The 24,276-nt window shown below is 38.4% G+C and overlaps 4 protein-coding genes across 5 annotated transcripts; 1 reads left to right on the top strand and 3 right to left on the bottom strand.

Moving 5' to 3' along the window:
* Positions 675 to 1,896, bottom strand: LOC109727217 (DNA topoisomerase 2-like). Its single transcript, XM_020257220.1, has 3 exons — positions 1,848 to 1,896; positions 1,665 to 1,758; positions 675 to 1,557 (listed from the first exon to the last, which is right to left on the bottom strand). Exon 3 carries the CDS (start codon positions 1,553 to 1,555, stop codon positions 932 to 934), a length of 624 nt encoding a protein of 207 aa, XP_020112809.1. The 5' UTR covers positions 1,556 to 1,557; positions 1,665 to 1,758; positions 1,848 to 1,896; the 3' UTR covers positions 675 to 931.
* On the bottom strand, positions 1,651 to 4,415 carry LOC109727499 (DNA topoisomerase 2-like). Its single transcript, XM_020257635.1, has 10 exons — positions 4,338 to 4,415; positions 4,092 to 4,247; positions 3,875 to 4,008; positions 3,613 to 3,781; positions 3,341 to 3,529; positions 3,073 to 3,259; positions 2,945 to 2,994; positions 2,430 to 2,855; positions 2,039 to 2,152; positions 1,651 to 1,758 (listed from the first exon to the last, which is right to left on the bottom strand). The coding sequence occupies exons 1-10, from the start codon at positions 4,413 to 4,415 to the stop codon at positions 1,651 to 1,653; spliced, it is 1,611 nt and encodes a 536-aa protein (XP_020113224.1).
* Positions 4,387 to 22,507, bottom strand: LOC109727214 (phosphoacetylglucosamine mutase). Of its 2 annotated transcripts, XM_020257217.1 has the most exons (11): positions 22,382 to 22,507; positions 22,004 to 22,266; positions 21,381 to 21,500; positions 21,134 to 21,276; positions 20,797 to 21,048; positions 20,291 to 20,709; positions 20,015 to 20,190; positions 19,753 to 19,849; positions 16,780 to 16,918; positions 4,612 to 4,776; positions 4,387 to 4,523 (listed from the first exon to the last, which is right to left on the bottom strand). In XM_020257217.1, the coding sequence occupies exons 1-10, from the start codon at positions 22,443 to 22,445 to the stop codon at positions 4,665 to 4,667; spliced, it is 1,785 nt and encodes a 594-aa protein (XP_020112806.1). In that variant the 5' UTR covers positions 22,446 to 22,507; the 3' UTR covers positions 4,387 to 4,523; positions 4,612 to 4,664. The 2 variants fall into 2 exon arrangements, with proteins under 2 accessions (XP_020112806.1, XP_020112807.1); XM_020257218.1 differs by lacking the exons at positions 4,387 to 4,523; positions 4,612 to 4,776 and adding an exon at positions 6,451 to 6,675.
* Positions 12,663 to 15,612, top strand: LOC109727218. The gene is made up of 2 exons (XM_020257222.1): positions 12,663 to 12,895; positions 15,034 to 15,612. Exons 1-2 carry the CDS (start codon positions 12,783 to 12,785, stop codon positions 15,290 to 15,292), a joined length of 372 nt encoding a protein of 123 aa, XP_020112811.1. The 5' UTR covers positions 12,663 to 12,782; the 3' UTR covers positions 15,293 to 15,612.

Raw genomic sequence — 24,276 nt, 5'->3', positions numbered from 1 at the left:
AAGCAGAGGTTGCAGTTAGGGTTCGGTAGGGTTTAGATGTGAACCATGTGGTTCAGGTAATTTTGCAAGAAGGCCCCTCAAAAGTTTTCTGTCTCTTTATGGAATATGGACCGCAGGAAAAATATGTGAATAGTCCCTATATTATACGAATATTTCATGTTGCTTCCTATGCTTTTCATTTGCGTACTCACAAGATCTTGAACGTTTAAAACAATACTAATTTTTTGTGATAACATAGCATGTTAAATCATATTTTGATTAAAATAAAATAATTTAGACATTTGTTAAAGTATCGGGACAACTTTTTAAATGAAAAGTACACCAAAAAGATTGGAGGTGGTGTCCCCAACTCCACAAGTTTTAATATGAGATTTTGATGTAAATATGGATCGAAAATTTTAGGGCTAATAACAATATACCTAGTGACAATAAAGTATTTAGATTAATGACATCTGAAAAAATAAAATAAAACTATTAAAAAAAAAAAAAGGATCATGAGCTTGTTTTTGAAAGCAGCTTTTTCACCAAAATCATTCAATTTCTTGCCCTTTCAAAAGCAAGAGAGATAACTTAGGAAAATAAACTGTTCTAACTGTTAAGCCAAACAAGTACGGTAGATGAGTGGGCTGGGCATACGATGGAAGAATAATATAAATATATATGCAGCAGTACAGTTTTAACTAAAACGAATGAGTGATAATCATCGTAAAAGATAATAGAGTTGAGGAAACTATTCTTCAAAGTGAAAGAGAATTGGGACATCAACTTTGTCTTCTGCTACCTCAATACATCAAAAGAAGAAGATGATCAAAGTTTCGTTAGCACTGGCAATACTTACTACTAAGCGCGAGAAGTTAACTTTTACAAACAACACTAGCCAATTTTCTTAGTGGTTACACTCACTACTAGCCTCATTTCGACCAAAGAGATATTAATCTTCATCCTCTGCAAAATCTGAATCATCAGTAATAGGTTGCTCTTCTTCCCCTTCAGAATCGCTATCTATGTAAACCGCTCTTTGTATGTTATTTCTCTTAGGTCGGTTCACTAGAGCAACGACTTCTGCTGGACTGCCCTCAGAAGCATGTCCACCAGAATCTTCACTGCTCACAGAAGAACTAAGGATCCTATTGCCCAATAACGTACCACTCTTCTTATTGAAGGGAGAAGCTCTCGTTTTTCTCACCTTCTTCTTTGGGGAAGCTATCTTGGCTTTTTCTGAAGGCGTAAGCACTTGTGTGATCAGCTTCTGAGTTAGAGCAGGCTTGTTTTGTGCTGGCCCCCTTTTTCTTGTGCCCACCGCAGCTTTCAGCTTATCATCAGCTGGCTTTCTCCCTCTAGCTGGTTTCTTCTCTTTGGGTGCTGCTTCTTCCAATAGCTCAAACTCATCATCATCATCATCATCATCATTGCCTTCAAGAATTGTTGGCATCTGATCATCATCACCATCTTCATCGGAAAGATGTGTTATGGCTGCTGGTGCTTTTCTTGCAGCAGCTCCTTTGCTTGGTTCTTTCTCTGGTTCTACTTGACTTACCAGGCCTTCGATCTCCATAGCTGTAAAAATAAATTAAGCGTTAGCCAAATATATATAAAAGAGCCATGAAAGAAGTAATTTGATCTACCAATATGATAATTGGAAAAGTGTAATCATTTAAAATTACCAGAATGATCGGGAGAAGAATTGAGGTTATAAGCGGCCAGACGCTCTTTTAACTCGAGTACTTCATCCTCATCATCACTCTCAACTGCCTTAGACTATACATATGAAATAAAAGTTACTCAAAAACAGAGAATAAAGAGCTAATAATTGATGGAGAAATATGGATTAATCAAGCAAAGCAAACCTTAGCAGGTGCTTTCTTTGGTGGCCCTCTTGGTTTTGGTTATGATGGCTCAGGAATATTGCCTGCAGGAATAGGCTCTGCATTAAATTACTAAGAAGAAAACCACTTGAGAACGATAATTTTTAGAGCGAAAGAATAATAGAAATACCATTTGAAGTATCCTCTAATGTTGTTGTAGAGGCTTTATTTGCAGTGTTCTTTCTTGGTTTCTTTGCTCCTTGTTTGGAGGCTGCAGCAGCTCCAATGTTCTTGGCTCTCATCGCTCGCCTTGCCCCATCAGCTTCAGCATCTTTTCTTTCTTGCTCCTAATTCAAGATGTGTATAAGCATATATCTAGCAAAGTATGGCAGATATATACCCTTAAAACATTGGAATTACAAAATTACATATTTGTGTGTATATCTTTTCAAAATCTAAATTTATATGCAAGCCCTCAAGGAATTCTATTTGTTACGCACATACTCTCATACTTACAGAAGTACTCTTGCAGAAATCTTACTCTAATACATCCTTCAAAGTTAGTGTGTTTTATAAAAAGCTGCACCTTTGATAGATAATTATTGAAGCCACAGTGTTACTTACTTCTAGCTCTCTTTCAAGAGCATCAAGATCTTTCAACCACAAAGACCTCGGCGTGGCCTTTCTCAATTCCTCAACCTCACTCTCCAACTTGTCTCTTTCTCCACATAGCTCCTGGACCTTTTCCAGTGTCAATGTACCGATGGCCATGGAGAGCAAATATTCATAATCACTAGCTCTCACTCCGCCTTTCCCCATTTCTGGACTCTCTTCATTTTCTTCTTCTTCAGTGGTGGCCCCCACGATGGCAACATCGATGCCCTTCGATTTCTTAGGGAAAGGAGTGAAGCCTTTCTGGTGCAGCTCAATGAATAGTTCTGCTCTCTTCCTATTATTAACTATAATTTCACCTCGGACTACACCAAGTATGAATCTCACTTTGTTATCCAGCTTTAGTAAATCCATCTCAAGATTGTCTAAGAGTACTTTCTGCATAAGAAAACATGAGATCAGTAAGTTTTCTCTCACTTTGTAATACTTATTCAAGCCTCATAAAAACTATTTCCAGAAGCACCAACCTTTCGTTTCTCATAAAACTCAAGCCTTAGATGGAAAAAATCCTCAAGAACTGCAAAGAAAATTTATCAGAAAAGATAACAATTAAACAAAACTGTGTTTCAAATGAGCGCATATTAGAAAAACTTACTCTGCTCTGGGGTATCATATTTCTTGATAACACCATTGGAATCAAATAGGTGCATGTTAGTAGTTCCAATTGTGGTAGTGAGCTTAAATTTCTTCTCAAGACCTTCTTGTAAGGCAATATTCAAGTTTTCCTCTGTTAACGTAACCTCGAAGTGCACTGTTGTATCATCATTGTGCTCTCGATAATCCTGTAGATTAATACTAGAATCAGATAATCCTGTTGAAGGTAAATAAATGCTACAAATAATTTATGAATCTCGGACAAATACCTTTATGAATGGTTCCTTGACTTTATCATTGCCAGTCATTAGGGCCTCGAGAAATTCCTTATAATCCTGGGTCCATCTGCGAACAGGAAGCTCCATGATCCTCAGTGTTGTGTTGTCAACTTCCTCTATAATACCAGTAATGGTGTAAGTCACACCAGCTTCCTTTGTAGCTGATTTCTCTATGAGACCCTGGAAACAACTCATAGTTGGGCATACATATATTTGTAGAAGTAGATAGGCTCAGTCAAAGAATAGTACATGATGTGACCAACCTTGAATCCCCTATACCATGGGTCCATGGGCTGCATTGGTTCATCATTTAACAACCTTCTCACATTAGCGATTATGTCCCTAGGGTTGTAGTTAGGAACGAAAGAGCTCCATCCTGTACCAATCCCTTCACTTCCATTGATTAGAACCATAGGTATAATGGGAATATACCTGAAGAATTTGGAAAAGTATCATGGTTGTTTAAGGAGCTTTGACCAATTATATGATGTTAAAATAACAAGAAAAAGGTTTTAACATCAATACCAAGTGGGTTCAATCGACTGGCCATCTTCATTCAAGTAATCAAGAAGAATATCATCGTCCTTTGGGAACAAGAACCGAGTTAGGGGTGAAAGGCTAGTGCAGATATACCTTGCACTAGCGTGATCTTTTCCTCCCTAAATTAAAAAGATATCAGTATCTCTACTAAAGTAAACATCCAAAAAACATAACAAAAATCACACCATTTTACTCCAGTCACCTGGTTTCTGGTGCCAAACTGTCCGTTAGGCTGCAGAAGGTTTATGTTGTTGCTGCCCACAAAATCTTGAGCCATTCCAATAATGGTACTAGCAAGACTCTGCTCACCGTGGTGGTATGCTGAATGCTCGGAAACATAACCAGAGAACTGGGCAACCTGTATGACAGAAAAAAAAAAATGATATTGTAATTTGTAACATAAACATACTTAGTAGTTCAAAACTACTAGAGCTGTTTTTTGACTCACCTTAGCCTCCTTCACAAAGTTCCGCTTGAATGAGCAAAACAAAATCTTTCTCTGGCCTGGTTTGAGGCCATCAACCATTGATGGTATTGACCGTTGCAAATCAGCCATGGAAAATAGTATAAGTTCTTTGTTCACAAAATCACTGTATTTGATTTTCTTCATCCTCTGATCAAGATAAGTCCCCGGCTGCAAAAGTTCATCAAGATGTTCAAATGGAAACTTTAAAATAAATACTTAATCTGCACATTATGTATGGAATTTGTTAGCCATTCACCTCAAATTGGCGGAGCCAGTTTTTCCTTGCCTCAATCTTTTTCTTGCTAAATGCTAAATCAATAGCATCTCCATCTTGTTCATCGACCCACACAAAGTCTTTCTTGTGCTTGTCAATATCTTGGAAGTACTCCTTTCCTTCTTTCGATGTGCTTGTTCCCAACCCCTGAGAAGCATATAACAATAAAGGTAAAAAATGTTCAATTTCCTTTCAAATTTTCAGGCCAAAGCTATGTACAAATAAGTATGAAAAAGCAGACCTTATAGTACTTAATAGACCAACCATTTGCACTTCCTCCCAGACTTTCCTTCCATGCTTCATACTCAGGCATCGAGTAGAACGATAAGACAGTTTTGTTTCTGTTATGAGTTGCCTGTAAAGAGAAATACATGACTTGATCAGTATTTAGATATGACATTTATCTTTAGGAGTTTTCAGAGCAAGGCCTACCTTAACAATAGGAGTAATGAACTCAACCATGAAAGAGGGGATCTTGAGCAGGGAAGGCCAAAATGAATGGACGAAGTTAATTAGGAGCCCTTTTATGTGGGAACCATCATGATCCTGGCACCAGAAGATCAATAGCTCAATCAGTATACTATGCATTTTTTTCCCCAATACAAATAAGTAGTATCTTTGAAGAACTGAAAAGAGATGCAAAGAACTATGTCTTTTCCTTCAGACCTGATCAGTCATAATCATAAGATGACCATATCGTAGACCTTTTGTGCTGTCGTACTGCTTTCCATGTTGTAAACCAAGAATCAGCTTTATATTTTGGATTTCTGCATTATCCATTATCTGCTTGTGATTTGCATCTCTCACATTCAACAATTTCCCCCTCAGAGGGAATACACCATAGTAGTTCCTGCCTACTACAGAGATACCAGCCATCTGTATAGCAAGGTAAATACAATTATTCTTTGATTTAAGAAAACTAAGTTTTATATTCTTAATAAGCTCGATTTACTAACAGCGAGAGCCTTAGCGGAATCTCCCTCAGTCAAAATCAAGGTACACTTGTCAGAGTTCTTCCCTCCGGCATCATTAGCATCCTCAAGTTTAGGAATTCCAGTAATTCTTTGCCTCTTCGTTCCATCTGTCTTCTTCAATTCCTTGCTCTGCTTGAAATCAGCCCAAGAGAGTAGATTGTCCACGACTCCCGACTTGGCCACTATAAATGCACAATGCACATACTTATGAGAACATCAGCCTACTCTTGGTACATCCTAATCTAAGTAATGAAACCCATTAGTCTACTACTAACCCTTTTTAAGGAACTCCTGGGAGAGCTCACACTTTGAACCAAAGCTTCCTTGACGAGTAGTCAAGGTCTCTTTAGTCTGTGAGTCGAAAGCAGGGTTGTCGATCAGTGCATTGACAAAGACCCACAAATGGCTTCTCACATTGTGGGCTTTGAGGTTGGCGTTCTTGTTTTTCTTGTTCACAACATTCATCACGTAGGTTGTGATTTGATTGGTCACGTACTCAACATGAGTCCCACCCTTTATCGTATTGATTCCATTTACAAAGCTGACCTGTATACAAAATTCAAGTTGAATTGAAGTTTACGCAAAGCCAAAGCATGCAGTCATTGATTAAAGACACAACATTTACCTGCTGGAACTGCCCTTCACTTAGACTTACGCAAATCTCCCATCTATCATTAACTTTCTCCACTATCCTGTTTACTAACAACTGTTTAATAAGCAAAACTTCATAATAAGGAGAATCTTATTTGTAATGGAACAGATGTGGAATCCTTTCAAACCTTGGAAGAGGTTCAGGTCTCGATTTAGAAGCAGCCTGAAGGTATAAGTTGACATAATCAGCAAATGATTTCACAGGTAGTCTTTGCCCGTTCAACTCAACCTTGACAGATTTGCCAAGAGTTCCAGCAAGATCGACAACTCTCTTCTTCATGAGAGCAACTACGTCGTCCTCCAGATGGGTCATGTTAAATTTGGCCAGGTCAGGTTTAAAGGTGACCTTGGTCCAGTTTTCCTCTTCCTTGCACTTGGTAATGGAAGGCTCAGACTTTTTTCCCATGTTTTCTGAGAATACCTACATGTTTTGGAAGGAAACATTCATTGCAATTACTTACTAGAACAAAAAGGAAATCCGAATCTTGCTTAAAATGATAGAAGTAAACCGAAGCAAAGTGCAATATTATTGAAATTATTGATATTACAGTATTTTTCCCCCCTAAAAAATTGAGGATGATGCAATATTTAGACTCCATTTGTGAAGACAGAGAGATAGGCTAAAGAAGAGATAACTCACAAGACTACGAAAATAATAGATTTATGGTAATGCTACTTGTACATTGCAAACGGAATGTGCATCTTACACTCTATCCATCCAATAGATGGGGTGTTTTTACTAGTCACATCAAGTGACCAGTAAACGACTCTCATCCATTAAATGTATGGGACGCAAGATATATCTACTTTCAGATGTATGAGCAGCATTGCTCTAGATTTATTAATCTAAAAATAAAACAACTCTGCAGGATATAATCAATATCCCTATTTCAGAGACAGGGGATCTTGGCATATTACACATCTAGCATATATTTGCAAAGTGAATGAATTCTATATATGCAGGAAACCCAGCAACTATGGTCATTTGTAGTTTTTTACATGAGCATAGTAGATTACATTGCAAAGTTATGGAAGCACTTTGCCAATTATAAACATGATAACAAATTCAAGGAAATACTGAATCTGGTTCTAAAAGCAATTAAAGTACAATACATGCATTATAAATGAATACTAGCGTACGTGAAAAGGAATTGGTATAACCTTAGATTTTTTCCCTGAGAATTGAGATCAGAATCATAGTAATGCTAGTTATAAATAGTAACTAACAAAGAAAGCTGAGCCAAGGCTTTTCCTCAATAATTTACTTACAATCAATAATTAGTCTGTGTACCTAACAAAATGGAGAACGATGGTCATAAAATTCCAAATTCACATAATAAATAAGAATTGTAGACACCGGAAAGTGTAAGCCCGAGCAATTACTCTAGATGAATTATTTCGTCAGGCACCATAATTTACGCCCAAAGGAAAACCCTATATCCTCATCTCTAAGAACACCAATCCAAATCCTACAAATGAAACTCTAGTTAGACATCATCAATTCCCAGACAACGAGAAAGATCAAGAAGAATGAAAGACAACTGATCGAACTTGGCACTTAGAGATCAAAGAAAGGGTTCGAGGAATCTTCGAGGTCACCTGCTTGTACTTCCTCTGCTTCTTCCCATCTGCGGTCTGGATAATGAACTCCGTAGAGAAGATGTTCGTGAGCTTCGCGCCGTACCCATTCCTCCCTCCCGTCGTCTTCTTCACGTTATCGTCATAGTTACTACTGGTGAGGAGGTGGCCGAAGATCATCTCCGGCACGTAGACGCCCTCTTCGCTGTGGATCTCCACTGGAATACCATCGCCACTGTTGTAGACGCTGATGCAATTGGCTTCGGGATCTATGTCGACCTTGACGGAGTTCATGGAGGGATCTCGCTGCTTGTTGTCGGCGGCGTTGACGAGGATCTCGTCGAAGATCTTGTAGAGGCCCGGGACGTAGGTCACCGATCGATGGACCATCTCGCCGTTCTCGTAGACCCATAGGGTTTGGGTGTGCTTCTCCACGGAGCCGATGTAGGTGTCGGGGCGGAGGAGGATGTGCTCCAGCTGCGTCTTCTTCTGGTACATCTCCTCGATCGTCTTCTTCGCACCGCCCCCTGCGGCGGCGGCCGCGGAGTTGTGGGCGGAGCTCGATTGGAGGGGGAGCTTCTTGTCGACGGCCATGGCGGAGGGTGGGGAGCGGAGAGGGAGACACAGAGGTCGTGTCCGAGGAAACGGGCGATCGCGAAATGAGGGTTTGTGGTCGGCAGAGGGGGTTTAAATAACAAGGGAGATTAGGCATTCAGGCGACTAACGGTCGAGTGATTTGAAATTCGAAATGGGGGTGGTTCAAAAACGGACGGTGAGGATGAGGCCGGGGGAGGAATCGAGCGAAAAGGAGAGAGGGTTTGAGATGGAACGAATATCGAGGCAAACGAACGGTGACGATTGGATGGATTAGTACGTACGCTCCATTGAGGACGGATACGAAGGTGAAACTTGTAAAACGAGCGACCAGGATTGAATCAACGGCTAGTCGGCAAGCAGATCGGTTCGTTGCCGTGTTATTAGAAGTCGTAGGTTGTAGAATTCGGCAGGTCGTTGTGTTTCGCCACCGTATTTACCTATATGAATAACCAGAACTTGGTAGGTTTCTGCATTGCGTTGTGTATGACAATATGTAGTGTTTTGCCCTCATTTTACGATATGAAGCTATTGAATTAAATATAAATGACCCTATTAGGTGGAAACAAAAATTGGATGAGGATTGAGGAGTACTCATTCTTTTTATGGGTTTTTTTAAAAAAATCTATCATCCAATACAGTAATAAATTTTGAATAAAAAACTTTTGGATTAAAACAAATCTTTAAGATTATGATGTGAGTGAATCGTATGGTTCCTCTAGTTGTCTCAGCAATATCTTGTTGAAAAGCTGCCCAATAAAGTTGAAATAAAGCTTCTAAATGAAGCAGAAAAACCCTTTAATGTAGAATATACTAAAAATTATTTTAATAGTTCTATTCAAAAACTCTTCTAGAAGATCTAACTAAGCCACCATCGTCTCAAACTCCAGGATAATTCTCAAGATACATTGAGACCGTTATCTATTTAGGTGATTGAAACAGCTTTGTTTTTCAAGAAAAAAACTTTAGGTTGTCATAAAGGGTTTCCAATCCACCGCACCTTGGAGATTCCGATTGTATGTACGAACCAACAAAAAACTCTTATCTATTGCATAAGTTTATTAGAGTTTACTATTTTTAAATGGGAAGGAAAAAGTCTATTTGTATGTGGCAAAACATGACAAAGGATAGTAGTTTTCTTTTAGGAACAATACTCTTGAGTTAACATCTACTGAAAATGCTGTATAACAAATGGTGGCTTACTCTAGAAATATGTATATTGTTGTCCAACACTTAACATTCATTATCTTGAGACAAGTAGAATAATGATAGTGACTGCCCCTAGCATAAATGGCAAAAAATTTAATAGTTGGCAGCCGAGATCTCAAATTTGAATTCTAATTGATGCATATTTCTAGTTAAGTGTATTTTTTTCAGAAATAAACGAAACGAATAGCATGCTACCTTTCTCGAAAAAAAAAAAAAGTAGGATAATTATAGAATGCTCTATAAAATTTTTTGAACAGAGGTTTCTAGCATTAATGGCCGCCATTCTCGACTAATTTAAATACTTTTATATTTTAACTTTTTTATTAAAAAATTATATATATTTTATTTCTCTGAAGTTATCAAATAATTGTTATCAGTTTCTAAGTATGATGATGTTTGGTTGGTGTCCAAACCTTAGTTAGTTAATTCGCAATTAATACGCAAATTATACGCGTATTATTTAACATACGAATTAAACGCCGTTTTTCATATTTTTCCAAAAAATACGAAAAAAAAAACGCGATCTTTTCATCAAAAATGATTATTCGCGAATTATTCGCGATTCGCGAATTATTCGCACAAAAAATCGGCGACAGCGACTCGCGGCCGAGGGTCGCTTCGTCGCCGATCTCGTCGAGGGTCGCGTCGTCGCCGCTCTCGTCACCGTCGCTCGCGTCGTCGCCGCTCTCGTCGCCGCTCGCGTCGTCGTCGTCCTCCGCCGCCCTCGCCAGCGCCGGGAGCAAGGGCCGCGACGCTGGATCCCATCTCCTCGCCCAAGGTCGTCCGCAGAAAAAAAAGAAGATGAACAGTAAAAAATCGAGGTTTTTGGGAGAAATTGATGCGCGCGGTCCACGAGGCTATTTCAGCCCCGTGGACCGCATGAGGGGAGGTCCACAGTGGACCTCCCTCTCGTGTGTGTATAAAATTTTATTTATAAATATATATTCATTTATTATATATATTATTTTATTTTTATATAGAAATATTTATACAATATTTTGTTTATAAATTTGTAATTATTTATTAATATTTTTAAATATATAAATTTTATGTATTATTAATAAAGATTTATTATTAATATATGAATATATTTAATCTATATACAAAAATTATAATAATAATATATATAGTATATTAATTATTATATATTTCTTATATAGCCGAATTTTTTATTCCGAATTTTTAATTGGTGAACGTATAATATCCGTATAAATCACGTATCCGAATAATTACCAAATCCGTTTTTTAGCTGTATTTTTTAACGAATTTAAAAATTAAAAGACGAATTTTATCCGAATTATACCCGTACCGAATTTTTGCCGAATCCGAATTAAGTAACTATGGTCCAAACTCAGTTGTGAAAAGTAAAAGAGAGTGATCTCATACAGGGATTGAATGCTGCAACAGAATCTGCCCAAGTTGAAACAAATTTTGTTTCTTCTGAGAATGATTGCATTCAATGTTAGATTACTCTCCAACTACACGCCAATGTCACGGCCCACAACCCATATTTTCTATTTATCTCTTATCATTCTTTTTTTGAAAAAAAAAAAATATCACAAGTCATAGACTATAAAAGATTTAAGCAGTGCTCTAATTACACACCACACGTTACTGATCATTAGGATTTTGGAAAATGACTATGACCTATAGAAGTTGCAAAATTTTCTTAAAATTTCGTTGTCTTATAGGTGGCCTCCCAATTTGACTTTGCAAAGGATCAAGTGTGCGCAATACATTCCAAGACAATGCATACTAGTGATTTCATGTCAATGTGACAGATAAGTTGCGATTAGAGTACGCCAAATCCAAATACGGATTGGATGGATTGGAATTAGAAATTCGTCCTATCACCTGGAATTAGAAATTTGTCCACTTTGTAGGGTACTCGAAATTTCTTAAAAATTGTGTCATTTTTCTGGCACTTCCTACTGCAGAAAATATCAAAGCTCAAGTTGAAGATCCTAATTTGTAGAGCAATAAATAAATAAATAAATAAATAAATTTCTCTTACCATTATATAATTAAATTTTAATTCTTTTATTTAAACTCTAAGTTTGCTAATTTGCTGAAAACTAGGTTATAACAACTTGATTACGACCAAAATTTGTCCTGATTATACTCTCGAATAGGAGAATAGCGTAAAACATAAGCCAATGAGACCTCCAATTTATATTGTAATTTTGAGGGCCCAAATTATAGGGATATTAATATATTTTAAAATGCACATAGGAAACTTCGTGGGATCTTCCTTTGTAGTAGCATATTTTGTTGTTTCTATTTTCTGCAAGAGTAAGTACTCACCGGGTACGCGCTCATGCAGTCATGCTAAAAAGACGTAAGTGGGGGCATCATGATTCATGGGAGCCTAATTCCTGATTATTATTTATTAGTGTAATGGAATGAGAGTTTAAAATTTCTACGGTCTACATATTTAATAACTTTGCTCGACAATATAAAAGTATAAAAATTCACCTGTTGATAGTTTAATCACATAAATTTATGTTTATAATAATAATGTTTTTGAACCACCGTCCAACACCTTATATCAGATCCAACATAACTGCAGAAATTATTGCCTGCGCTTAGTATAAATGTTAGACAATAATTTGTTATAAATCAAATAACAAGTTATTCTCTACGCTGAATTTTATCAACTATTTACTATATTAAAATAATAAAATTTTAAATATATATTTTTATATTAGTGTAAATTATATATTATCACATTATATTTTGGGAAACAAATGCAGTAATTAAATCGGGTCTCTCGTAATAATTAGACAAAAATGGCAAGAAAATTGAAAATTGAAGGGGCCTGGTATTATACTCCGTTGAAAGACAACAACGAGGGGGCAACGGCGTCTAGAGAACCGTTACGGAGCAGGGGGCGCTCACCGGTCCAACGCAACATTCTCCCACGTCGTCGCCGTTATAATTGACGGAAAGGTTAACGGCGCGGTGTAGGAAGAGTAGTAGCTGAGCAATTAGAGCGTGGTTGGGGGCCTCTATAAATAGGGAGGGACCCGTCTCATCCTTTTCATCCCCTTTTCTCACTCCGCTCCCTCTCTCTTCCTCTCTTTTTCTCTCTCTACTTTCCACTCTCAGAGCGAATTCTCTCGAAAGGGAAATCTCCCTCTCTATTGCATGGCAGCGACTTGGAAGGTGCGAGCGATCGCTAGAAGCTTCGAGAAGCTCTTTTCCAACCAGATCCCGCGAGATCCCGCTCCGATCTCGCTCTTCCCCTCCGCGGCGACGAGGTAGTAAAACCCTTCTTTGTGATCTTTGGATCTTCTTAGTTTCTTATCTTATTTGTTGCTCCGATCTCTTGATTCCGGTTTTTGTTGTGATATACTGGCGGATTCATGACGTTCTCCGATTTGTCTTCGGTTAATTGGGTTTTGACTCAGTATAGTTCTCAAATCTCGATTGATTTGTTGTTTTTATACTCGCTCAGAAGATTTTTTTTTTTTTTTTTTTTTCAGAATCGCACTGATTTCAACTCCGATTGATTCGAATTTCCACTTCAAATTTGTTCGAGAGATCACTTGTAGTTAATTCCGTAGCTGATGTTAGATCATTAATTTTTCTGGTTGTATCCTCTTGGGGTTGCTCTAAAAAGTTATCATACTTAAGAAATTACTGCACATAATTCTGGTTAAAATTTGAAGATCTGGGAAAAGTATATTGTTCCAAACGAATGCGAGACTCGAAGATTATCTAAATCGTAACAAATGTGTATTTCGTGTTCCAGAGTCCCTGTTCGTTACTCGGAGCAGAAGAATATGCCTTTTCTTTATTAATATATATATTTTTATGTTTGAATCTTATTTGATTTCTGATTTTAATATATAAAAAAAATAATAAACTATTACTCACACCAGCTGCGCCCGCATTTTATTCTCCATTTCATCTCAAACTTTGAATCAATCATTAAAGTTTAGAAAAATATATTGGATGCCCTCCGAATTATTTTCTATGCACACAGTGTTAATGTTTTGGTCAATCCGCATGGCACTTTAAATTATGTGTTTAATCAATCAAAATCTTTGCATCATGTATGTAAGTATATTGGCAATTCATTACGGGAGCATTTTAAGAGATTTAAAGCAGCTATTTTAAAGGGAAAACTTCGAATACGGCCTTCTCAAATAGGATAAATTCCTATTTAATCAAAAAAAAAAAAACCCTTCTCACTTTAGTATCTTATGGTTTAAAGTGTATCAAATTAATACTCTGTGATTTCACACTTTTTTATTTTAGTACCCTGTGGTTTAAAGTGTATCAAGTTAGTACATTATGGTTTCGCACTTTCTCACTTTAGTATCCTGTGGTTTCGCACTTTCTCACTTTAGTATCCTGTGGTTTAATATTTCATTAAGAAAAAAATAAAACCACAGGGTACTAACTTGATACAAAAATAAAACGACAAGGTACTAACATGATATAAAAATAAAATTACATAATACTAACTTGATACATTTTAAACCACAGGATATTAAAATGAGAAAGTACGAAACCACAGGGTACTAATTTGATACACTTTAGACCATAAAATACTAAAATGAAAAAATACGAAACCACAGGAGTTTTTTTTTTTTTTTGAAGTTTTCCCTATTTTAAATTTAAAGGGATAAAGGACTTTGCTTATTTGGTGATGCAGATTGAAAGGTAACTGTGTGAGATAAAATAAATAACAGATAAGGAAATATATGATATGCGAGTAATAACGAACTTGTGAGCTCTCAGGCATATTGCTGGTTTCAAATGTCCCGTGCCTTATTTATTTTAACTTGTATTTTAATTTTTCTGTATTAGATAGAATTTGCTTGTACTCCCAATTTACACCTCCCCAAGTTTCAACTATCGATGTGTAAGGGTATAATTTGTAGATTCCTTTCGAGCGGCAAGAACTGTGTGATTGTCTTCTTCCCCCGTACCCTCCCCTGTGGCCTGCAGTACTCTCCATTAACTACTGCTATTGTGTCACAGAAAACTTTTACTATTGAATGGACCACGAGTCTGTTTAGACCCAGCAACAATACACTGGTTAATTTTGGCCTTCGAATGCTTGCTCAGGTGATTGTGGTTTTGTCCTAGTCATGATTTTGTCCAATTTGACACCTCTAGATGAGCACTTGTGCTTCCTGAGCTTAATCAACAGTCTAGATTATCAGTCAAATCAACCAACTTCTGGAGTAAGTAAAAGAGTAAGCAAAAGTATTTTGGTGAGGAGATCCTCTGCATAACCGCCTTGTGCTTGTCCATGGGAAATGCAAACCTTGATGGCTGTTCGTGCCCGTTAGGTTGGGCTCTTAATCCGGGCCTTCTTCCAAAATGGCGGAAGAGAAATTTACAATGCTGTGGTAAAACCATGTATATCTGTGCCCTTTACCAGGAGGGGAGTGCACGCATCGGCCTACGACAAGAACGCCGATGAGCATGTGCAGGCGAGCGTGGTGCCGGATGATGTGATTGAGAACGGCAAGCCTGATAAGTATTGGGGCCCTCACCCTGAGACTGGCGTGTTTGGGCCGGCCGAACCCAACAGTGGCTCCACCGGCAAGCCAGCCAGTGGGAATGATCCAGCCTCAGTGTTGGAGCAGAAGGTGTGGTTCCGCCCCCACGAAGACATCGATAAGCCTCCGCACAACTAAGATCCCTACTCGGTTCTAGGCTGGAACTCCTAGCTTCTACTGTTGGCTTGGATGATCTGTTACCCGCGTTGGTATTAGGCCCATATTATAAAAGTAGTAGTGATACGTAGTAGTAGTAGAAGATTAAATAAGAACCAACAGTGCAACACGTATGAAGTGGTTGTGTGGTACGTATTTGAATTCGTGCCTTGTCGTAAAGGCTTATTTGTTGGGTGGGTGATGTGCTTTGTGGTTTTGGTGTGCTGCAATTTCAGTATATCGCAAGCTACTTTTCTGTTGTTGTTTTCTGTGTTGCTATGACCTGTAACGATTTATTTCTCTGCGGTGGTTTGTTACTACAGTATTATAATGTCAGGATCTGTTTGTTATTAAGTGTGGAAGGAGTGACGGACTCGATCAAGAAAGCGCGACAAAAATTCCACCCCCGCGGTTGGTTGGGCGTCACATCGCCAAGATGATGTGGACTTAAAAAGGATCCTGTGTTCAGCTCGAACCCCCTCGGATCAATTAAATTTTGATATCTGAATCCGCATTACATATGGATACGAAATGACAAAAAAAAAAAGAAAAAAAAAAAAAGAGGAAGGGAATCACTAATGAGAAATCAGTTCAAAGGCGTGCATACTATACCTACTCCCCTACTTTAAATAGAGACGTATTGGATATATCCGTCCACGAGCAATATCAATTTAAAAACGGCACACTTCTGTTCTCATTAAGCATGCACGTCAGACAGATAGTATGTTGAAAACTCCAGGTGCTTTGGGTTCCACACAATATAGTTTAGCAAACTAATATGATATATGCATAAATGAATTAAAAATATTTATACTGTAAATCTATACATATTAATAATACATCAAAAATAACATTGTACAAGTATTCATAAGAAAATCAAATGACCCCTATTTATTCTCTATCTAAGACACGCTGTCATAAATATCCTTCGGGTCACCTAAAATTATTGCCGTAAGCTTATGATGAGGACGAAAAATAGACGTGAGATTTATTATGTCAGGGAGGATAGGGGATATGCGTTGGGTCCCCAAAAATTGATCTCATATAAATTGTCGATTAAGTAACTTCGAAGATTGTGTCCACAAACCAATTATAACTCTTAAAATCATCTTATGTCAAATGCATAAACAACCCATATATACAGCATTCGGAGGAAATGTAATAGGCTAGCGTTACTTGTATAGGTTAACAAACCTTCGTTGCGGGCATTTTGGAGCAAAAGAGCATCAATGTATAAATATATAGGGCAAACCTTGCACAATGAAAGATATATGTGTGGATGGCAAACTTATTTAATGCAGTTAGTCCAAAAAATAGTTTCAAAATTAGAAAAATTTCTCCTAACACCAGAACAAGAACTTAAAGTGCACAAGAAAACAATTGAGTTATAAAATGCCAAGTTTATGACCAGCAGATAGAAACTTCATATTGGAAATTGTGCTCGAGTTTATTAGTGTAGATCATCTTACCCAAGAAGGCGAGTGACATGCTCTGCCACAGATTTGGCAAGGCTATCAGCTGCTTCCTGTGTTGTTCCCTCCGCATACACACGTACTACGTCCTCTGTGCCAGAGGGCCGAACAAAGCACCGCCCACGAGTATACTTGGCTGCAAGTTGCTCCACATAAATATGCAAAAAGAACCAAAAAAAGAAAAGATCAACCATAATTTTGATATAGAGAAATACAGTGAGACTTCTTTGTAATCAGTAAGACTTTTCTTGCTTACCGGTCTCCATGTCTATTGCCTCCTGCAAGCCAGAAGGCTTCACAACTTGGGTCTCTGCATTTGCTGTAATAATAGCACTCCGATCTGCAACTTTCACCTGAGCAGAAAATAAAAGACAAAAATAGTAGGTAGAAAAGGAATGAAAAGAATTTTATTTTCCCTGCTCTTTTTGGAGACTCCTACTGTCGAAAAATATTCTAAAAGTCATTATATGTTNCAACTATCGATGTGTAAGGGTATAATTTGTAGATTCCTTTCGAACGGCAAGAACTGTGTGATTGTCTTCTTCCCCCGTACCCTCCCCTGTGGCCTGCAGTACTCTCCATTAACTACTGCTAGTGTGTCACAGAAAACTTTTACTATTGAATGGACCACGAGTCTGTTTTGACCCACCTACAACAGTACACTAGTTAATTCTGGCCTTCGGATGCTTGCTCACGTGATTGTGGTTTTGCCCCAGTCATGATTTTGTCCAATTTTACACCTCTACACTTGTGCTTCCTGAGCTTAATCAACAGTCTAGATTATCAATCAAATCAACCAACTTCTGTTGAACCATAGCAATACTTGTGAAGTAAAAGAGTAGGCAAGTATTTTGGTGAGGAGATCTTCTGCATAACCGCCGTGCGCTTGTCCATTGGAAATGCAAACCTTGATGGCTGTTCATGCCCGTTTGGTTGGGCTCTTAATCCGGGCCTTCCAGTATCTTCCAAAATGGTGCAAGAGAAATTTACAATGCTGTGGTAAAACCATGTATATCTGTGCCCTTTACCAGGAGGGGAGTGCACGCATCGGCCTACGACAAGAACGGCGATGAGCACGTGCAGCCGTGCGTGGTGCCGGATGATGTGATTGAGAACGGCAAGCCTGAGAGGTATTGGGGCCCTCACCCTGAGACTGGCGTGTTTGGGCCGGCCGAATCCAACAGTGGCTCCACCGGCAAGCCAGCCAGTGGGAATGATCCAGCCTCAGTGTTGGAGCAGAAGGTGTGGTTCCGCCCCCACGAAGACGTCGATAAGCCTCCGCACAACTAAGAGCCCTACTCGGTTCTAGGCTGGAACTCCTAGCTTCCACTGTTGGCTTGGATGATCTGTTACCCGTGTTGGTATTATGCCCCTATTATAAAAGTAATAGTGCAACACGTATGAAGTGGTTGTGTGTTACGTATTTGAATTTGTGCGTTGTTGTAGAGGCTTGCTTGTTGGGTGGTGATGTGCTTTGTGGTTTTGGTGTGCTGCAATTTCGGTATATTGCAAGCTGCTTTTCTGTTGTTGTTTTCTGTTGCTATTGCCTGTAACGATTCATCTCTCTGCGGTGGTTTGTTACTACAGTATTATAAAGTCAGGATCTGTTTGTTATTAAGTGTGGAAGGAGTGACGGACTCGATCAAGAAAGCGCGACAAAAATTCCAACCCCGCGGTTGGTTGGGCGTCACATCGCCAAGATGATGTGGACTTAAAAGGATCCTGTGTTCAGCTCGAACCCCCTCGGATCAAAATTAAATTTTGACATCTGAATCCGCATTACATATGGATACGAAATGACAAAAAAAAACGAAGGGAATCACTAATGAGAAATCAGTTCAAAGGCGTTCATACTATACCTACCCCCCTACTTTAAATAGAGACGTATTGGATATATCCGTCCACGAGCAATATCAATTTAAAAACTGCACACTTCTGTTCTCATTAAGCATGCACGTCAGACAGACAGTATGTTGATAACTCCAGGTGCTTTGGGTTCCACAATATAGTTTATAGCAAACTAATATGATATATGCATAAATGAATTAAAAATATTTATACTGTAAATCTATACATATTAATAATACATAAAAATAACATTATACAAGTATTCATAAGAAAATCAAAAGACCCCTATTTATTCTCTATCTAAGACACGCTGTCATAAATATCCTCCAGGTCACCTACAATTATTGCAGTGAGCTTATGATGAGGACGAAATAGAAGTGAGATTATTATGTCAGGGAGGGTAGGGGATATGCGTTGGGTCCCCAAAAATTGATCTCATATAAATTGTCGATTATGTAACTTCGAAGATTGTGTCTACAAACCAATTATAACTCTTAAAATCATCTTATGCCAATGCATAAACAACCCATATATACAGCATTCGGAGGAAATGTAATAGGCTAGCGTTACTTGTATAGGTTAACAAACCTTCGTTGGGGACGTTTGGAGCAAAAAAGCATCAATGTATAAATATATAGGGAAAACCTTGCACAATGAAAGATATATAGTGTGGATGGCAAACATATTTAATGCAGTTAGTCCAAAAAATAGTTTCAAAATTAGAAAAATTTCTCCTAACACCAGAACAAGACTTTAAAGTGCACAAACAAGCAATTGAGTTATAAAATGCCAAGTTTTAGACCTGCAGATAGAAACTTCATATTGGAAATTGTGCTCAAGTTTATTAGTGTAGACCATCTTACCCAAGAAGGCGAGTGAAATGCTCTGCCACAGATTTGGCGAGGCTATCAGCTGCTTCCTGTGTTGATCCCTCTGCATATACGCGTACTACGTCCTCTGTGCCAGAGGGCCGAACAAAGCACCGCCCACGAGTATACTTGGCTGCAAGTTGCTCCACATAAATATACAAAAAGAAACAAAAAAAGAAAAGATCAACCATAATTTTGATATAGAGAAATACAGTGAGACTTATTTGTAATCAGTAGGACTTTTCTTGCTTACCGGTCTCCATGTCTATTGCCTCCTGCAAGCCAGAAGGCTTCACAACTTGGGTCTCTGCATTTGCTGTAATAATAGCACTCCGATCTGCAACTTTCACCTGAGCAGAAAATAAAAAAAGAAATATAGTAGGTAGAAAAGGAATGAAAAGAAATTTATTTTCCCTGCTCTTTTTGCAGACTCCTACCGTCAAAAAATATTCTAAAAGTCATTATATGTTTTCAGAAAAGAACCTGCTGAAGTATGAATAAAACAAGCAATTTACCTTCAGCTGTCTACTAGGCAGATCATGGTAAAGCTCACTCCACTTCTTGAAGGACCATCCCATGGATTGCAAAATAGCCTCTACTAAAAGCAGCCCACTGAGAGCATCTCCAACAGCTTGATTGATCAGTTGACTGACCGCCAACAATCTTTGTGCAGCCTTGTGATGCTCAGAACCTATGTGATAAACAGAAAAAGAAAAAAGAAAAAGTGAAATACTCCTGTTTCATAAAATTGCAATTTCTAGGGACAAATGCTATGGAATTCACGAGTTCACCTGAAGATGTAGAGGCAAGTTCATTATTTCTAGACTCCAATAGTGATATAAAATTTTCTGAAAATAGTATTGTCCCATGCCGATTGGCCTCAAAATAGATACCGACGTCATATTCTGAAGCTTTCTTGTGCAAATATTTCACTCCGGTCGGAGTGGATACCACTTCGAGGCCCATCTGCTTAAGGTAGTCTGTTGATGCTCCATTTGCATACGCTGTCTGAACAATGCCAAGCCTTGCAGGCAATTCTTTCTTAAGTCCATCATCCTTCTCATCATTAAGAATCTTTAGTTGCTCTTTGATAAATATTGCGAAGAGGGATAATATCTTGTCTCCATCAACAAGATCAATCCTATCGTTACTTGCTGATAAGACATGGAAATACACAAGTCTATCAGCATCACCGTCCAAACTCGTGCACCTGAAACACTAGAGTGAACTGTGCACTTGGTATTGATATAACTAACATAAACATATTATTCAAGAGAAAAGAAGGAAAGCACATTACCTTACTCCTACATCGTCAGAACCAAACCCACATGGAACAACTTTCTCCTTCTGCACATAATCAGCACCGCACTTCTCATTTAGTATTCCTTCTCCGTCCTTGCCTGAATTTCTCGTGTGAATCTCTACTCCCATGAGCATTTCCTTCAGAACCTCAAGCTTTGCACCACCGACGCCATTTGCTCCATCTACAATAAGTTTCGTATCAACCCCTTTTTTCTCTACTTCATTTGGGACAAGATCCATCAAGCACCTGAATCCAACAAGTGTAGGTCTCCAATGTAAGTAGGCCTAAAATATCAAATTCAACATAAGATCTAATCTCCTCAAAAACTAACCTAAAGGAATCTGCAAGTTGTGCAAAATAATCAGATTCAGATGCCTTCAAGCCATTATTCCTGCTCCTAACCATCCAATGAAGTTGCGGGGTCGTCACAATTCCCATATCAATTGTGGCAGCACCAATTATGGCAGTGATTCCCTTGAGGAGATTGAAATGCATTAGTATTTAGCATCTATTCAATCTGTATCGACACCCCCCCCACCCCCCCACCCCCAAAAATAAAAAATAATTGCACTGCCTACTTGTTTTGCTGCTTCGAGGAGAAATTCTCCAGATGGTCTCGTGTCTCTTCCCAATAATATCTCCGCAGACTGTGCTCCCCCCAGTGGGATGTTCTCATCCTTTGCGAACTCAAGAACCAACTGCCAGCAGAAGGCAATATTAGACACGAGGTAGAAAAGATCGAAGAAGAATTTGTGTTTTCAGGTAGATATTTTGGACTCCAACGAAATCGTTACACTATTACAAGGATTAGACACTACACAGTTTAACAATACGAAATCTGCCTTCAAAAGATGCAACCGATCAGCTGACATTTCGAATTCATGCAGACAAATAAAAGTCGACTAATATGAGGAAGTTCCCAAAGAGCTTTTCTTCATCTAAATACATGGGTTGAGTTGAGCAGCATGTTTAATTTGTCCTGAAAGGTGAACTGAAATCGTTCTATTGCTGATAGAACTAAATAAGCAAACACAAGCACTAATTTCTCAATCCGATCAACTCACAAACGAAGTGAGCTACATCGAAACTACAGAGATCTAAGCATACGCCGACCTAGAGAATCCACTATCACGTGGATAGTGACACTACGATCAGAAATTAGAGCATTAAAACCGCGGTTAAAGTAAGAAGTAAAAGGGACCTGGAGGAGGGTTTGAGGGTCGGGGGCGTTGGCGAGGGCGTCGGCGAAGGGCTCCCAGGTCTGGGTCATCATGCCGCCGTCGGGGTCGGCGATCTTGACGCCGTTGTCGGCGACGGGGTTGTGGGAGGCAGTGATCATCACCCCGATCGCCGATCCCCTCTTCAGCGCCCTCAGCGCCGCCACGATCCCAGCTCGGAACACCGTCGACGATAGGATCGCTCCATCCGATCGGAACCCCGCGGTCCCATACGAGAATCGCAACCCTAGGGGGGGAGGAGGAGGAGGAGGAGGAAGAGGAGAGCTCAAGAGCTCAGATCGCAATCACATAGAGAGAGAGCGCGCCATTGGAGAGGAACCCTAGAGGGAGAGAGAGAGTACCGTGGGGGAGAGGGAAAGGGGAGGCGGAGAGGAGGCGGAGAGAGCGCTGCTTCTCGTCGGCCATGGGAAACGGCGGGGGTTCACTTCACAGTTTGGCCCAACGGGGAAGAGAGAGGTCTTTTCTCGTCTCGCAAGTATATATAGAGGGAGAGAGAGAGCGCATGGTTAATGGACCCGGCCCACATGGCCTGATCCGTGCACAAACCACGATAATATAGGCCGGTATTCAGAGCTTGATTGGATATTTGCATGGGATAATTGCAGGATATTGGCTAGGATTAGGGCTAACCAGCATTCAACCGGACAAATCTATCTTCTATACCTCTATACCTTAACATTATTTTCCCTAGTCTTACCACGTGGCAGTTTATCTTTCACCCTCACTTGTCCCTCTTTTGAACCAAATGGCTAAGCGGTCTCTTCAGCTTTCTTCCCTGTAACGTCTACCTCTTCGGCTTTCCGTCTTATTAACGTCTACCACGTGACAGTTAGATTCAAAAGACTTGATTAAATTTTAAATTTTAATTCAAATTAAAATTAAAATTTAAAATTATAAATTTAATTTCTAAATTTAAACTCATATTTTAATTTAAAAAGTTGAAAAAATAAATTTAATCAGAATAAATATCCATTTTCAATCTGGCCTCCTAGATCGGATTGAAAAAAGAGGTGACTGGGAGATTCCCATTCCATTCGAGAATCCGAATCAGAATGGAACTCAACTCCCGCATACCAAACACATTCCGATTCCGATTCTATGGTGAAAAAGAAGCGAACCAAACACGCCCTTAAAATAAGGGAATGTCTTTTTTAAATTCCCAATTAATATATTGGTGATAAAAAAAATAAATAAATAAATAGATTATATATAAAAGTAAACAGATAAAGCTTAAAGAGAAAATAAAAGGGAAAACTTCAAAAACCCCCTGTGGTTTCACACTTTTTCATTTTAGTACCCCGTGGTTTAAAGTGTATCAAGTTAGTACCCGGTGGTTTCTCACTTCATCACTTTAGTACCTTGTGGTTTAAAATGTATCAAGTTAGTACCCTGTGGTTTTGCACTTTATCACTTTAGTATCCTGTGATTTCACACTTTATCACTTTAGTATCCTGTGATTTAAAAAACTATAGGGTACTAACTTGATACAAAATTAAAACCACAGGGTACTAAAGTGATAAAGTGCAAAACCACAGGGTACTAACTTGATACACTTTAAACTATATGGTACTAAAGTGAGAAACCACAGGGTACTGATATATTTTAAACCACAGGGTACTAAAGTGAAAAAAATTGAAACCACAAGGAGGGTTTTTGAAGTTTTCCCAAAAAAGAACTCTCTACTATTCAAAAATTTTAAAATTACCCCTCTATTTTCAAAATACTCTTCAAAACTTTAAATTCTATAAATAAATTTTAGGGTTAGGGATATTATGTATAGTAATTTTTAAAAATCAATAAAGATATTTGGTGCACCAAAGAGTATATTAAATATTTTTAAGATTTCGAATAATATAATATAGGGCAAACTTCATATACCACCCTTGTGGTTTCACACGTTCTCATTTTAATATTCTGTGGTTTTAAGTATATCAATTTAGTACTCTATATTTTTTATTTTTTCCTTTTCGTCAGCTCTTTCGCTAATATTTTGTTAAATTATATACAAAAAAACTTCAGATATCCCACCTAGGTTTATCGAATATTTATTTTAGTATTTTTTAGTTTCAACCTTATCACTAATTTAATGAAAAAATTAGTGAAATGAATAATAATAAAAAAAAAAACCACATGATATTAAATAGGTACACTTTAAATCATATGGTACCAAAGTGAGAATGTGCGGAACTAGCGGGGTGGTATTTGAAAATTTTCACACAATATATTAAATTATGAA

Source organism: Ananas comosus, linkage group 22, assembly GCF_001540865.1.
Source record: "Ananas comosus cultivar F153 linkage group 22, ASM154086v1, whole genome shotgun sequence".
Taxonomy (NCBI): Eukaryota; Viridiplantae; Streptophyta; class Magnoliopsida; order Poales; family Bromeliaceae; genus Ananas; species Ananas comosus.
The sequence above is the reverse complement of the archived record's forward strand: the minus strand, read 5'-3'. Positions and strand labels throughout refer to the sequence as shown.